Genomic DNA, 16,307 nt, shown 5'->3' on the forward strand with positions numbered 1-16,307 from the left:
AGGTATCTTGGGATGTTTTGCTGCATTAACGGCAGTATATAATTGCATCATTGATTTGAGATGTGTCTAATTTGTGCCCGATGCAATATGTCAAAGGCTTATACAATAGTATATCTTACAAAATTGGAAGGATAATTCAATGAAGAGCCACATGATGCTTGATGCCCATTAAAACAAATTGTTTGGTCACTGCCAGGAAGAGGTGAATTCAGGTGATTTGCACTGAATCACAGCAGGATGTTATGTTCCGATATAACTTTTAATGAGGTTGAAATGTGCTGAGAGAGTGATCAAAAGAAAGGAGATAGTCTCTTGTGTCCTTTTAATTCTGTCAGCCTATCTGTTCTGTCAGCTCCTTTAACTCAAATTACAACGCATAGTGCTCCATTGTCAGATGGCGACCACAAATTTAAGGCCTTCTCAGTGATGAATGAACAATCTTGTTCCAGTGGGAGCCTTTTTCCCAAATGACTAATGGAGATCACAAACTTTTTTACTCACAGTTGAGTCTGCAGCAAAAAGCTGTTGCTTCTCATTTGCAGAAGGTAGAAATTGGAGATGTTCTGATTGAAACCCTTCCTCAGTGCAGCTGCAAGCACTTTGATGAGATTGATGTTGAACAAGAGATGCCTCGCAAAAGCTTCTGAATTACATTGACCTAATCAAGGCCTGACTGGAATTCTCAAGGGTTCTTTTGATACTGGCAGAATTCATATTGATAAACAGTTCACTTAATAAGAAATGAACAGAACCACAACAAAATTGCTTGGATAATTTCTTTAATGTTCAACTGATTTGCAATTTTGGGCAACAAATCTCGAAGACCAACACCATCATGATCATGGATGCTGGAGTCTCTAACACATTGAATAATAGTCACACTGGGAAAGAGGCTCAACCACACAATTCAGGTTAAGTTCAAATAACATCATTAAAAGTCTGTTAATAAAATCATTCATTTACCAATACATTATGAATGACTGGGTTTTATATTCTTGGCACATCCATTACTACAGTGGGTGGCCACACTCCTGAGTATCCCGTCAATGGTAAAATGTTGTAGTGGTTCCCCTCCCAATGCCTTCCCCCCATCATATTACCAGCCCTCCCGCCTTCCAGTTTGTCTCCAACAGGCTGGTAAAATCCATCCCATGGTCTCTCTATTACCCTGCCATGTTCCTGTTGCTGTTTCTCTCTCTCTCTTTCTCTCTTCTGTACATCTCTGCATTTCTCTACTGCTTCCTTCTCTGGGCTCTTCAACTTCTTTTAGTCTCATTTGCTTCTTTTCTTCCCTTTCAAGTGGGTGAGGTAATGGGGACGGGAGCTGCTGGGGGCTTCAGCTTGTATTTTCCTGTAGCAGATATGTGGAAATTGAAACTTGTAGGCAACGACAGTTCTGTACACACATCATCACACTTCGCCCCTGCACGTGTCTCCCATACTGCCTCACCTTCCCACCAACCCTTCTCCACAGTTTCCTCCTGATGCCTCCTATCATGCCCCCAAATCGTTCACCTTCATTCACTATATTCCCCTCAAGCTCACTTACTATTCAACCCCCTATCACCTCTGACCACAACCATCACCAATGATGCCTTGCCCCCAACACAGCCAGTCCTCCTCCCACCACCTTCTTCACCAATCTCTCACTTACTCCCACTCTGTTTGAGCCAGAATTCATTTTCCCTTGACTCCATTTCCTTAATCACTCAGCTCCTATCCTTCATAACGCTTCATCCTTCAACTTCCTCAACTCATATTACCTCCCCTCTACCGACATCTCCTATCCCTCTCAATCCCATTCATGTCCCTCACTGGCTTAATCTCAACCCCCCTCTCCTCACCAATCTCATTCTGAATTCCTGAATTCTATCTACCAGCCTCATCTTAAATCCCCAAGCCCCTATGCTTCCTCCCCACCTTGGCTAAGGTGCAATCTGATTCTCTACTTATGGCACTAGTTTCATGGCATCAGGTCAAACAAGTGCAAGGAAACCTTCTACTTATTATCACCTACCACCCGCCCTCATTTGAATCAATGCTCCCTCATTTTGAACACCACCTGAAGAAGTACTGAGGGTAGCAAGGACAGAGAATGTACTTTAGATGGGGGACTTCAATATCCATTACCAAGAGTGACTCGGTAGCACCACTGCTGACCAAGTTGGCTGAGTCCTGAAGGACATATCTGCCAGAGTGGGCCTGAGGCTGGTGGTGAGAGAACCAATAAGAGGGAAAAAGGTCCTTGACCTTGTCCTCACCAATCTACCTGTCACTGATGCATTTTTCCATGACAGTATTGGTAGGAGTGACCACCTCACAGTCTTTGTGGAGACACAGGTCCCTATTCACACTGAGAATGCCCTCCATCATGTTGTGCTGCATTCTTCTTTGGCCTCCTTGTCTCGAGAGACAATGAGTAAGCGCCTAGAGGTGGTCAGTGGTTTGTGGAGCAGTGCCTGGAATGGCTATTAAGGCCAATTCTAGAGTGACAGACTCTTCCACAGGCATTGCAGATACAATTGGTTGCTGGGGCTGCTACACAGTTGGCTCTCTCCTTACACTTCTGGTCTCTTTTCCTGCCAACTGCTGAGTCTCTTTGACTCGCCTCTATTTAGCCCCACATTTATAGTTGTCCGCCATCTCTGGTGATCGCTGACAACTGGCTCCCATGACTTGTGGTCAATGTCGCAGGACTTCATCTTGCGTTCGCAGACGTCTTTAAAGCAGAGACATGAACGGCTGGTCGGTCTGAGCTCGCTGTACAATGTGTCTTTGGGGATCCTGCCATCTTCCATGTGGCTCACATGGTCAAGCCATCTCAAGCGCCGCTGGCTCAGTAGGGCGTACATGCTGGGGATGTTGGCTGCCTCGAGGACTTCTGCGTTGGAAATACGGTCCTGCCACCTGTTGCCAAGAATTCTCCGGAGACAGCGAAGATGGAATGCGTTGAGCCATCGCTCTTGGCTGACATACGTTGTCCAGGCCTCGCTGCTGTAGAGCAAGGTACTGAGGACACAGGCTTGAAACACTTGGACTTTTGTGTTCCGTGTCAGTGCACCATTTTCCCACACCCTCTTGGCCAGTCTGGACATAGCAGCAGATGCCTTTCCCATGCGCTTGTTGATTTCTGCATCGAGAGACAGGTTACTGGTGATGGTTGAGCCTAGGTAGGTGAACTCTTGAACCACTTCCAGAGCGTGGTCACCGATATTGATGGATGAAGCATTTCTGATGTCCTGTCTCATGATGTTCGGTTTCTCGAGGCTGATGGTTAGGCCAAATTCGTTGCAGGCAGCCGCAATCCTGTCGATGAGTCTCTGTAGACACTCTTCCGTGTGGGATGTTAATGCAGCATCGTCAGCAAAGAGGAGTTCCCAGATGAGGACTTTCCGGACTTTTCTTCGCCCTAAGACGGGCAAGGTTGAACAAGCTGCCATCTGATCTTGTGTGGAGGAAAATTCCTTGTTCTGAAGACTCAAACGCATGTGAGAGCAGCAGTGAGAAGAAGATCCCAAACAGTGTAGGTGCGAGAACCCAGCCCTGTTTCACGCCACTCAGGAAACGAAAGGGGTCTGATGAGGCCTGGCTATGCTGAATTGTGCCTTTCATATTGTCATGGAATGAGGTGATGATAATTAGTAGCTTTGGTGGACATCCGATCTTTGCTAGTAGTCTGAAGAGACCACGTCTGCTGACGAGGTCAAAGGCTTTGGTCAGATCTATGAAGGCAACGTAGAGGGGCATCCGTTGTTCGTGGCATTTCTCCTGTAGCTGGCGAAGGGAAATCAGCATAACATTAGTGGATCTTCCTGCTTGAATACCGCACAGTGCCTCAGGGTAGACACGCTCAGCCAGCTTCTGGAGTCTGTTTAAAACGACTCGAGCGAAGGCTTTCCCCATTATGCGAGCAGGGAGATTCCACGGTAGTTGTTTCAGTCACCGCAGTCACCCTTGTTCTTCTCGAGGGTGATGATATTGGCATCGCGCATGTCCTCCCAGCACAGGCAAAGCAGTTCATGGAGTGCTGAAAGTATAGCAGGCCTGGCACTCTTGATTATTTCAGGGGCACTGCCGTCCTTTCCAGGGGCTTTTCCGCTGGCTAGAGAATTTGATGGCATTACTGAGTTCCAATTTTGTTGGCTGTTCGTCCAGCTCATCCATGACTGGCAGAGACTGGGCTGCATTGAGAGCGGTATCAGTGACATCATTTTCCCTGGAATACAGTTCTAGGTAGTGCTGCACCCAGTGGTCCATTTGCTTGCGTTGGTCAGTGATCGTTTCCCCTGATTTAGACTTGAGGGGGGGTGATCTTTTTGATGGTTGGCCCTGAAGCTCTCTTAATACAATCATACATTCCTCTGATGTTTCTGGTGTCAGAGGCCAGCTGAATATGACTGCATAGGTGTTGTCGGTAGTCATTTGCACAGTTTCTGGCCGTTCTTTGCGTGGTGCCTCTGGTGGCTTTAAGTGCTAAGGATGTTACCTCGCGGGGGGCTTTCTTGTAGTTCAGCAGTGGAGACAAAGGTCACTATTCACACTGAGAACGCCCTCCATTGTGTTGTGCCGCATTACCACAGTGCTAAATGAGATAGATTCAGAACAGATCTAGCATCTCAAAAGGGGCATCCATGAGGTGCTGTGGGTCATCATTAGCAACAGAATTGTTTTCAACCACAATCTGTAACTTCATAGACCGGCATATCCCTCACTCTACCATTACCATCAAGCCAGGGGACCAACCCTGGTTCAATGAGGAGTGTAGTAGAGCATGCCTGGAGCAGTACAAGGCATATCTCAGTTCTGGGTACTGCTTGTGCAGAGTTTGCAAGTTCTCCCTGTGTCTGCATGGGTTTCCGCTGGGTGCTCCGGTTTCCTCCCACAGCCAAAGTCTTGCAGGTTGATAGGTAAATTGGCCATTGTAAATTGCCCCTAGTGTAGGTAGGTGGTAGGAGAATGGTGGGGATGTGGTAGGGAATATGGGGTTAATGTAGGATTAGTATAAATGGGTGGTTGTTGGTCGTCCCAACTCGGTGGGCCGAAGGGCCTGTTTCAGTGCTGTATCTCTAAATAAAAAATAAATAAAATAAAAACCTGGTGAAGCTACAACCCAGGACAACCTGCAAGCTAAACAACAGAAGCAGCATGCAATAGCTAGAGCTAAGCAATCCCACAATCAATGGATCACATCACAGCTCTGCAGTCCTGCCACATCCAGTCGTGAATGGTGGTGGACAATTAAATAAATTATCAGAGGAGGAGACTCCACAACATCCCTCTCCTCAATGATGGGGGACCACCGCACGTCATTGCAAAGGACAAGGCTGAAGCATTTACAACCATCTTCAACTAGAATTGCCAGGTGGATGATCCATCTCGGCCTCCTCCCTAGGTCCTAGCATCACAAATGCCAGTCTTCAGCTAATCCAATTCATTCCACATGATATCAAGAAATGGAGGAAGGCACTGGATACTGCAAAGGTTATGGGTCCTGACAACATCCTGTTTGTAGTACCGAAGAATTGTGCTTCTGAACTAGCTGCACCCTTAGCTAAGCTGTTCCAGTACAGTTCAAAACTGGCATCTACCTGATAATGTGGAAAGTTGTCCAGGTATGTCCTGCCCACAAAAAGCAGGACAAATCTGATCGGGCCAATTACCACCCCATCAGACTACTTTTAATCATCATCAAAGTGATGGAAGATGTCATCAACAGTGCTATCAAGTGGCACTTACTCAGAAATATCCTGTTTACTGATGCTCAGTTTGGATTCCACCAGGGCCACTCAGCTCCAGACCTCCTTACAGCCTTGGTCCAAATATGGACAAAAGAACTGACCTCCAGAGGTGAGGGTGACTGCCCTTGAGATCAAGGCAGCATTTGACCAACTGCAGCATCAAGGAGCCCTAACAAAACTGGAGTCCATGGGAATCAGGGAAAACTCTCCGCTGGTTGGAGTCATACCAAGCACAAAGGAAGATGGTTGTGTTTGTTGGATCAATCATCTCAGCCCCAGGACATCGCTGTAGGAGTTCCTTAGGATAATGTCCTCGGCCCAACCATCTTCAGCTGCTGCATCAGTGACCTACCCTCCATCATAAGGTCAAAATGGGAATGTTTGCTGATGATTGCACAGTGTTCAGTACTATTGCAACCCCTCAGATACTGAAGCAGTCCGTGCCCACATGCAGCAAGGCCTGGACAACATTCTGGTTTGGGCTGATAAGTGACAAGTAACATTTGTGTCACACAAGTGCCAGGCAATGACCATCTCCGACAAGAGAGCATCAAACCATCTCTCCTTGACATTCAATGGTATTATCATCGCTGAATCCCCCAACATCAACATCCTGGGGTTACCATTGACCGGAAACCTAACTGGACCAGCCATATAAATACGGTAGCTACAAGAACAGGTCAGAGGCTGGGAATTCTGTAGTGAGTAATTCACCTCCTGACTCTCCAAAGCCTGCCCACCATCTATAATGCTTACGTCAAGAGTCTTTATTCAATGCATCACACTGCTTGTGGCACCCTTCAGGCATCACACCTGTATATATGTAGATTTCTTGCAGCTGATTGACTTAAATGTCACATTCATGTCATGACAACAAGCTGCACTTGAATATTATGAGGATGCGCACATCAAGTTTGATGAAAAACAAGGAAATAGCAAAGAGATGGGAAAGCAATGAGTCAAGCCTAAACAGTTAACCAACTCTACCAAAAGAAAAAGTCGACGATGAGTTAGCTCCAAATATTTTTTGACAATCATTTTAGCTGCTATTTTGCTTTCTCCGCCAAGCTGTAGATTTATTACCGGAAACGAGGAATTTTTTCTCATATCTCTTTTTACAACTTTTACTACTTTCTTTGTATCCCTTTGCTGTTCTTTCTATTTGTCCCAGCATGCAGGATCTCCACTATTTGTATTTGCATAAGCTCATTATTTTATACTACTATCTCTCAACTCTTTTGTTGGTCAAGATTGTTTCATTACACAAGTAGAGCTCTTTACCTTTGGGGATAAGTACAGGTCTTATACTGTAATAAATACTTCTTTGAACACATCCCAATATTCATCTGTAGTTCTACCTGTTAACAATACTGGCCAGTTTACTGTGATCAGTTTTTGCCTCATCCCTGCAGAGATAGCAGCATCTAAATTTAAAACCTTGATTTGTGACATACGCTTCTCCCTCTAAAAAGCATTTAGTTTTCTTTGTCTGGGGAGAGATTTTTTTTATTTGTTCGTCGGATGTGGGCATCACTGGCAAGGCCAGCATTTATTGCCCATCCCTAATTGCCCTCGAGAAGGTGGTGGTGAGCTGCCTTCTTGAACTGCTGAAGTCCTTGGGGTGAAAGTACACCCGCAGTGCTGATAGGAAGGGAGTTCCACGATTTTGACCCCACGACAGTGAAGGAATGGTAATATAGTTGCAAGTCAGGATGGTGTGTGGCTTGGAGGGGAACTCGCAGGTGGTGGTGTTACCATGCATCTGCTGCCCTTGTCCTTCTAGGTAGTAGAGATCATGGGTTTGGAAGGTGCTGTCGAAGGAGTGTTGGTGACTTGCTACATAGCATCTTGTAGATGGTATACACTGCTGCCACTGTGCATCGGTGGTGAAGGGAGTGAATGTTGAAGGCGGTGGCTGCAGTGCCAATCAAGCGGGCTGCTTTGTCCTGGATGGTGTCGAGCTTCTTGAGTGTTGTTGGAGCTGCATCTGTCCAGGCAAGTGGAGAGTATTTCATCACACACCTGACTTGTGCCTTGCAGATGGTGGACAGGCATTGGGTAGACAGGAGGTGAGTTACTTGTTGCAGAATTCCCAGCCTCTGACCTGCTCTTGTAGCCACAGCATTTATGTGGCTGGTTCAGTTCAGTTTCTAGTCAATGGTAACCACCAGGTTGTTGATAGTGGGGGATTCAGTGATGGTAATGCCATTGAACATCAAGGGGAGATGTTTAGATTTTCTCTTGTTTGAGATGGTCATTGCCCGGCACTTCTGTGGCACGAATGTAACTTGCCACTTATCAGCCCAAACCTGGATATTGCTACATCTGGACATGGGTTGCTTCAGTACCTGAGGAGTCACAAACGGTGCATAACATTGTGCAATCATTAGCGAACATCCCCACTTCTGATCTTATAATGGAGGGGATGTCATTGATGAAGCAGCTGAAGTTAGTTGGGCCTAGGACACTACCCTGAGGAACTCCTGCAGTGATGTCCTGGGATTGAGATCAACAACCACAACCATCTTCCTTCGTGCTAGGTATGACTCCAACCAGCGGAGAGTTTTCCCCCGATTCCTATTGACCTCAGTTTTGCTAGGGCTGCTTGATGCCATACTCCGTCAAATGCTGCCTTGATGTCAAGGCAGTCATTCTCACCTCACCTCTGGAGTTCAGCTCTTTTGTCCATGTTTGGACAAAGCCTGTAATGAGGTCTGGAGCTGAGTGGCCCTGGTGGAACCCAAACTGAGCGTCAGTAACCAGGTTATTGCTGAGTAAGTGCCGCTTGATAGCACTGTCGATGACACCTTCCATCACTTTACTGATGATTGACAGTAGATTGATAGGGCGGTAATTGGCTAGGTTGGATTTGTCCTGCTTTTTGTGCACAGGACATACCTGGGCAATTTTCCACATTGTCAGGTAGATGCCAGTGTTGTAGCTGTACTGGAACAGCTTGGCTAGGGGCCCGGCCAGTTCTGAAGCACAAGTCTTCAGTACTGTTGCTGGAATGTTTTCAGGGCACATAGCCTTTGCAGTATTCAGTGCCATCAGCCAGTTTTGATATCACTTGGAGTGAATTGGATTGGCTGAAGACTGGCATCTGTGATGCTGGGGACGTCAGGAGGAGGCCGAGATGGATCATCCACTTGGCACTTCTGGCTGATGATGGATGCAAATCCTGATGATGGCTCCCCCATCATTGAGGATGGGGATGTTTGTGGAGCCACTTCCTCCAGTTAGTTGTTTAATTGTCCACCACCATACATGACTGGATGCCAGCTTAGATCTGATCCATTGATTGTGGGATTGCTTATCTCTGTCTATCGCATGCTGCTTCCGCTGTTTGGCAATCATGTAGTCCTGCGTTGTAGCTGCACCAGGCTGACATTTAATTTTTAGGTAGGCCTGGTGCTGCTCCTGGCATGCCCTCCTGCACTCTTCATTAAATAAAGGTTGGTCCTCTGGCTTAATTGTAATGGTAGATTGGTAGAATTTGTTCCCAAATTCTCTCAGTAGAGATACTCATCCCTTGTCTACTTTCACACTTCGGAACCCATCCTTTAATAGGTCAATCTCTAAAACTCACTCAACATTGGTAAGCAAATTTAGTTGATCCTGCTTGTTGTTACAAGCCTGTGTGAAATTGGAATAGAGTGATGTTAGTGAGTGACTCACCTTGGATGTGTACTGAGCTGTCAGTCTTGTGTACGTGAGTCAAAAGGTAGTGAGTTCATGCCCTACTCAAGAGACTTCAACACATAATCTGATACTTCAATACTGTACCCCACTGTTGGAGGTGCTTTCTTTTGGATGAGATAGTAAGCTCTATCTGTTGTTACGACTGAGGCGAGAAGAGTGTACTGTTAATTCAGTCCCACTTCTCCACGGGTCACAGCATATCAATAAATTTTCCTACCTACTGATAAACAGCTAATTACATGCTCTGTTTGTTCCCCAGAATAAAGCAGACCAACCAGGTTTCTTTCATCAACAACAACATAAACTATTTATTATAAAAAAATAAGTCTTAACCAATAGTGAGATAACTCTATATATGAAAAGCTCCTTATTTCCCTAGCCCTCATGCACACACGCATACATTTAAAAAAAATGGTTAACCAGGGAAAAAGAATTTTTGGTTTCCAGCTGTTTCGTAGGAATGAAAGAAATAATAATATAACTTAGGTTGTCGTGTTCTGGTAGGAAGTTCTTTGGTTTGGTGAGGTGTCCCAGAATCGAATAGTCGGATGCCATTCGACGTCTCTCCAGGCGAGGTTGATGAACAGTCTATGATGGGTAGGGATTCAAGGAAATTCCACTGCAGCTGGCTTTGCATAGGTCTTTCATCAGAGGTGTGACAACAAGTCTTCTTAGGTCTTGCTGCAGCTGTATAACAGTAGAAGATTTCTTCAGATTTCAGGATTTCCTAAAATACAGGAGGCAACAGGAACCACACATGATGCAGAGATTCTTCAGAGGTATGAGGCAATAGGAATCTGCCACCTTTGAAATACAGGGTTTTTTCTCAAGAGATGCAGGATTCCTTTACAGAGGGAGGTAACACTTTCTCTGGGTCTTCCTCTCTGATCTCCAGGTAGGTTAAAGCCAAATTTCAAATGCCTGCTCTTTGTCCAACTCACTGGCTTCTTAAAGGGTCCAAAGTGAAAGCAAACCTACCTGAACAGGTCACATGTCCAGACATAGAGTCTCCCTTGTCATTCAAAGTGTTGCTCAGAGGAGACGAAACCCCTTGCTGGTTTCCTTGAAATTCCCTGCTTTCCTGTCCTAGTATACAAAGTCAGTTTTCTTTCAAAATATCCAAAAATTTCTGCTATTTGCAGGTGTCAATGTCCACTGAAAAATCCTTTTTCAGTTTTTTTAAAACACAGCATTCTAAATTTTTAAATACGAAAACCAAAACCTTGTAACACTGTCCTCTTCTTCCAGTCAATGCATACTCACAACTAGTGACACCTTGCCTGCGTCAAAGTTCGTATCCTGCTCTCTGGAAATGCCAGCTAACTGATCTGCTCCCTGTCTTTTGTACAATCATTCTTGTTGTTATGGTCAAGTGAGGAGGGGTTGAAGGGCTTCCCTCTTTTCCCTCTGTTTGTTAGACCACAACAGGTTTAATTCTTTCTTAAAGTGGATGTACTGGCCAATTCAGTTGGTGTTTGATTACTTACTTGCTTTGATCATAACAAGAACCAATTGAACAGGTTTTCTTGAGCTAACAAAGAAAGAGATTAACTTTATTGTACCGAAACTGAACTAAAAAAAAAAACAACGCACCAACTTTGACTCTCACACAGAGCAACTGATGGGAAGGATGTAGAGGAACAAATTTGCAACGAAATTACAGAGAGGTGCAAAAATTACAGGGGGATTTTAATTATCTAAACATAGACTGGGATAGTAGTAGTGTAAAGGGCAGTGAGGGGCAAGAGTTCCTAGAGTGTGTTCAGGAAAAATTTCTGCAGTATGTTTCTAGTCCAACAAGAAAGGAGGCATTGCTAGACCTGGTTCTTTGGAATGAGGTGGGCCAAGTGTCAGTAGGAGAACATTTAGGGGACAGTGATCATTGTATCATAAGGTTTAGGCCGACTATGGAAAAGGACAAAGAACAATTCAGAGTAAGAATAATTAACTAAGGGAAAGCCAACTTAAATGGGCTAAGAACAGATCTGGGATGAATAAATTGGAGTCAAAAGGTTGGCAGGAGAAAAGGTAGCTGAACAATGGGCTACCTTCAAAGAAGAGATATTTCGGGCACAATCGAGATATGTTCCTTCGAAGGGGAAAGGTAGGGTAAGGTAACAAATCCAGAGCTCCCTGGATGACAAAAGAGATAGAGATTAAGATAAAGAAGAAAAAGTGCACTTATGACAGATGCCAGGTAGAAAATACTATTGAGAACCAGGCTGTATATAAAAGGTTCAGAGGGGAAGTGGAAAAGCAACTAAGAGAAGCAAAGAGACAGTATGAACAGAGGGTGGAAGCTAACATGAAAGGGAATCCCAAAGTTTTCTATAGACATATAAATAGTAAAACGGTGGTAAAAAGAGGAGTGGGGTTGATTTGGCACCAACAAGGGGATTTGCGCAGGGAGGCAGAGGGCATAGCTGAGATGGTAAATTAATACTTTGCATCGGTATTTACCAAGGAAGAAAATGCAACCCAGGCAATGGTGAAAAAGGAGGTAATTCAGATACTAGAAGGGTTTAAAATTGATAAGGAGGTGTTGGATAGGCTGTCTGTACTGATAGTGCATAAGGCACCAGGACCGGATGAGATGCATCCAAGGATACTGAGGGAAGTGAGAGTGGAAAATGCGGTGGTACTAGCCATGATTTTTCAGTCTTCCTTAGACTTGGGGGTGGTGCTAGAGGACTAGAGAATTGCAAATGTTACACCTTTGTTCAAAAAAGGGTGTAAAAATAAACCCAGCAACTACAGCCAATCTAACTTAGGCCAGTTTAACTTTGATTTTTGTTTTATTCATTCAGGGATGTGCACGCCGCTGGCTAGGCCAGCATTTATTGCCCATCCCTAATTCCCCTTGAGAAGGTGGTGGTAAGCTGCCTTCTTGAACCGCTGCAGTCCATTTGGGGTAGGTATACCCACAGTGCTGTTAGGAAGGGAGTTCCAGGATTTTGACCCAGTGAAGGAACGGCAATATAGTTCCAAGTCAGGACTTGGAGGGGGAACCTTCCCCACCTTGATGGTGGGGAAACATCTAGAAAGATTAATTTGGGACAAAATTAATTGTCACATGCGGCTTAATTAAAGAATGGCAGCATGGATTCCTTAAGGGAAAATCATGTTGAACTAACTTGCTGGAGTTTTTTGAAGAGGTGACAGAGAGGGTTGATGAGGGCAATGTAGTTGATGTGGTATACATGGACTTCCAAAAGGCATTTTATAAAGTGCCACACAACAGACTTGTGAGCAAAGTTATAGCACATGCAATAAATGGGAAAGTAGCAACATGGGTACAGAATTGGCTGAGTGACAGAAAACAGAGAGTAGTGGTTATTGGATGTTTTGGGGGCTGGAGGAATGTTTGTAGTGGAGTTCCCCAGGGATCAGTGTTGGGACTCTTGCTTTTTGTGATATATATTAATGATCTAGACCTTGGTGTACAGGGCACAATTTTAAAGTTTGCAGATGATGCAAAACTTGGAAGCAGTGTGAACTGTGAGGAGGATAGTGTAAACATGCAAAAGGACATCAACAATTTGGTGGAATGGGCGGACAGGTGGCAGATGAAGTTCAATGTGGAGAAATGTGAAGTGATTCATTTTGGTAGGAAGAACATGGAGAGACAATATAAAATAAAAGGTACAATTCTGAATGGGGTGCTGGAGCAGAGGGACCTGGGTGTATATGTGCATAAGTCATTGAAGATGGCAGGACAGGTTGAGAGGGCATTTCATAAAGCATACAGTATCCTGAGCTTTATTAACAGGGGCATAGAGTACAAGAGCAAGGAGGTTATGTTGGACTTATATAAGACACTAGTTCGGCCTCAGCTGGAATATTGCGTCCAGTTCTGGGCACTGCACTTTAGGAAGGATGTGAAGGCATTAGAGACGGTGCAGAAAAGATTCACGAGAATGATTCCAGGGATTAGGAACTTCAGTTATGAAGATAGATTGGAGAAGTTGGGACTGATTTCCTTGGAGAAGAGAAGGCTGACAGGGGATTTTATAGAGGTACTCACAATCATGAGGGGTCTGGACAGAGTAAATAAAGAGAATCTGTTCCCATTAGTGAAAGGATTGGGAATAAAAGGGTACAGATTTAAAGTAATTGTTAAAAAAAGCAGAAGTGACACGAGGAAAAATGTTTTCATGCTGCGCGTGGTTAAGGTCTGAAATGCACTGCCAAAGAGTGTGGTGGAGGCAGGTTCAATTGAAACATTCAAAAGGGGATTAGACTGTTATATGAAGAGAATGAATGTGCAGGGTTACAGGGAGAAGGCAGGGGAGTGGCACTTGGTGAATTGCTCATTCAGAGAGCAGCTGCAGAAATACTGGGCTGAATGGTTTCCTTCTATGCTGTAACAATTCCGTGATTCTGTGATACGTGCACACAAATAGGTTACAGAGTGGGGAATGGTAGATTGGTTGAGTTAGAGTCCATAAAAAAAGGTATACAGTCTGTGGAATGTGGTGATTCGGCTGGCTTCTATTTGAATTCAGTGGTCCTGAGACTTTTAGTTTGAAGAGGTAGATGACTGGTTTGGTGAGTCTCTTGGAGATAGTGATGCAGATCGTTTCCTCAAACAGGGTTTCAGATTGTAGCCGGAGTATACAAAATTGGTCAGTCAACAAGCAGGATTTGAAAGCTTTCAAGCTGGAATGGAGAGAGAGGGACCCCACATAGGGTCTGCTCATGTCAGAGTCCAGTTGCTTCTCCTCTGCTGCAGAGAAAAACACCAGCTTAAAACCACAGATGGGGAGGGGCTTGTCACATGACAGTCACTCAGTCATTCAAACTTAGCAGTTAGCAGTATTTCTCTGTTTGCTGACAGAACAGGTAGTTCCTTTAAACTTCCTGGGTCTTGGTTCTAACTGGGAAATGTACAGACATTTCATCTCTGTCCTCACAAGCATTGCAGTGTAGGATACAGTATTGCAAATTAGGTAGCAATTTAAGCTGAAGGGTGACTTTGCCAGCAGCTTGTTTTTTAACAATGTATTTTCAAAAAAATACAAATTTAGATCTCCAGCCAGAGGACCAAAGAAAATTATCATTCAATAAAACACATTGGCATAACATTGTCTTTACCTTTTTCAGCAAGCTGTGGCAGAAAGACTTCCTTTCACAATACAGGAGTAGACCTGTAGCTACTGCAAAGGCTTCATTCTTATCTAAGCACTCACAAGGCTGCAAACTGAATTCATTCCTTTCTTTGTCTAGTAATTTGCATTACCCCACTGCTTCTTGTTTAACTTTATACTTCTGTTCTGGCTGATTTGCTCAACACATTTATTCTTCTTCCAGCTGGTTTCTTGTCAGCACGATCCTGTCACACTATATGACTGCCTACATATACTCTAACTCAAGTTAACTTTGTGTACCCATAATGCCTGTGTTAAAACTATGCTAAAACCTGTATAGAAACACATTTATTTACCAAGTGGAAGCACTTTGAGACATCCTGCAGTTATGAAAGGTGTTAAGTGCAACTTCATTCTTTCCTTAACGATCAGAAATGTCCTAACTGGCTACCGTTTGCCTTATTATGCATAGATATAATTTTGAATCATTTTTCACTACTCCTGGCTTTAGTAATGGGAAGGATGTATTTCAACAAATGTTGGGTGTTTGAAATAAGCAGCCATTGTTCTCTTTTGTTTTGGAAGAAATTATCAAATTATCATTTGTTGTCATGATTTTGGTCTTTCAATGACAGTCGATTTGTTGCCTTAGTGTTTCTTTTACACCGCCTGCATGTAATTTTGTCAAAGCACTAATGGTTCCCATAGCTTAAGCAGCTAGTTTGCTTTGGAGATGTATTTATTATTCATTCACTATGATCTATTTCAAGACAATGTATTCTTCATAGGTTGGTGGCCTGGCCTCAGAAAACGTACGTTGGGCTGAAGCTGTGGGTAACTTCAAACAACAGGAGAGCATGCTGTGTGGGGATGTGCTCCTCATCACTGCCTTTGTCTCATATCTGGGCTATTTCACCAAGAAGTATAGACAGGATCTAATGGATGGAATGTGGAAGCCTTATCTTGGGCAGCTCAAAGTAAGGAGTGCAACATGCAGAAGTTATGGCAATTCTATTTACAAATAAATTGAATGGTTTGGTGACTTACTAAACATGTCCCCACAGACATTTAGTAACATTCATTGATTATATAGCAAATGCTATTGTTTCACTGTCATGTGAATGTTATTTGTGTAATTTATTGGTTAAAGCTTTATTTTAATCACCTCTACATCTACACCATATGACACATGCAGATTTTAACATTTTAAGTGTGTTTTGGGAGAACTTTTGGTACATTCAATATTATATGATTATCTCAACATATCTTGGTAGAAAACAGACGTAACACTTAACACCGCACTTATTCCAGTTTTCACTGCTACGTAGGGCATTCGACTAAGATATTTTGGCTCATTATCTTGATCATCCTTGATTTGTTACTTGGTTTCAATCATATAAGCCAGTTCACCATTTTGACAGCGCTGTCCTATGTGCTACTGTTCCTTGCTAATGAAATGTTAAATTCTGACAAGCAACTTTGACTCTTGCTTTAAATATTAGCAGCTTTTTTATTCACCTTATTTCATTTTTACTCTGAGAGACTTTCATCCGTGAGTTGGTCCCCAGTGTTGACAGTAATGCTGGCTCCCTTATTCTAGTGGTAGAGATGTAGATTCAGGAAAATCTAGATTAAACACTGAGAGCTGACTTCTGGATACCAGTCTCCTATAATCCAAACTAAACCAAAGCCAATGTAAAAACAACTAGAGATATTGGACTACTATTCCCTATGAGTTGTCCGCAGCTCCTTACATGTCTTTTGCTTTGACATTTGTTTA

The 16,307-nt window shown here is 43.8% G+C and overlaps 1 protein-coding gene across 1 annotated transcript in view; it reads left to right on the forward strand.

Moving 5' to 3' along the window:
- LOC137384244 (dynein axonemal heavy chain 9-like) overlaps positions 1-16,307 on the forward strand; it is a 584,247-nt gene that overhangs the window by 358,032 nt on the left and 209,908 nt on the right. Inside the window, exon 52 of the mRNA XM_068057979.1 lies at positions 15,316-15,504. Coding sequence (XP_067914080.1) covers positions 15,316-15,504 — 189 coding nt within the window. The remainder of the gene's footprint in view (positions 1-15,315; positions 15,505-16,307) is intronic.

This window comes from Heterodontus francisci, chromosome 26 (genome assembly GCF_036365525.1).
Source record: "Heterodontus francisci isolate sHetFra1 chromosome 26, sHetFra1.hap1, whole genome shotgun sequence".
In the NCBI taxonomy this organism is placed as follows: domain Eukaryota; kingdom Metazoa; phylum Chordata; class Chondrichthyes; order Heterodontiformes; family Heterodontidae; genus Heterodontus; species Heterodontus francisci.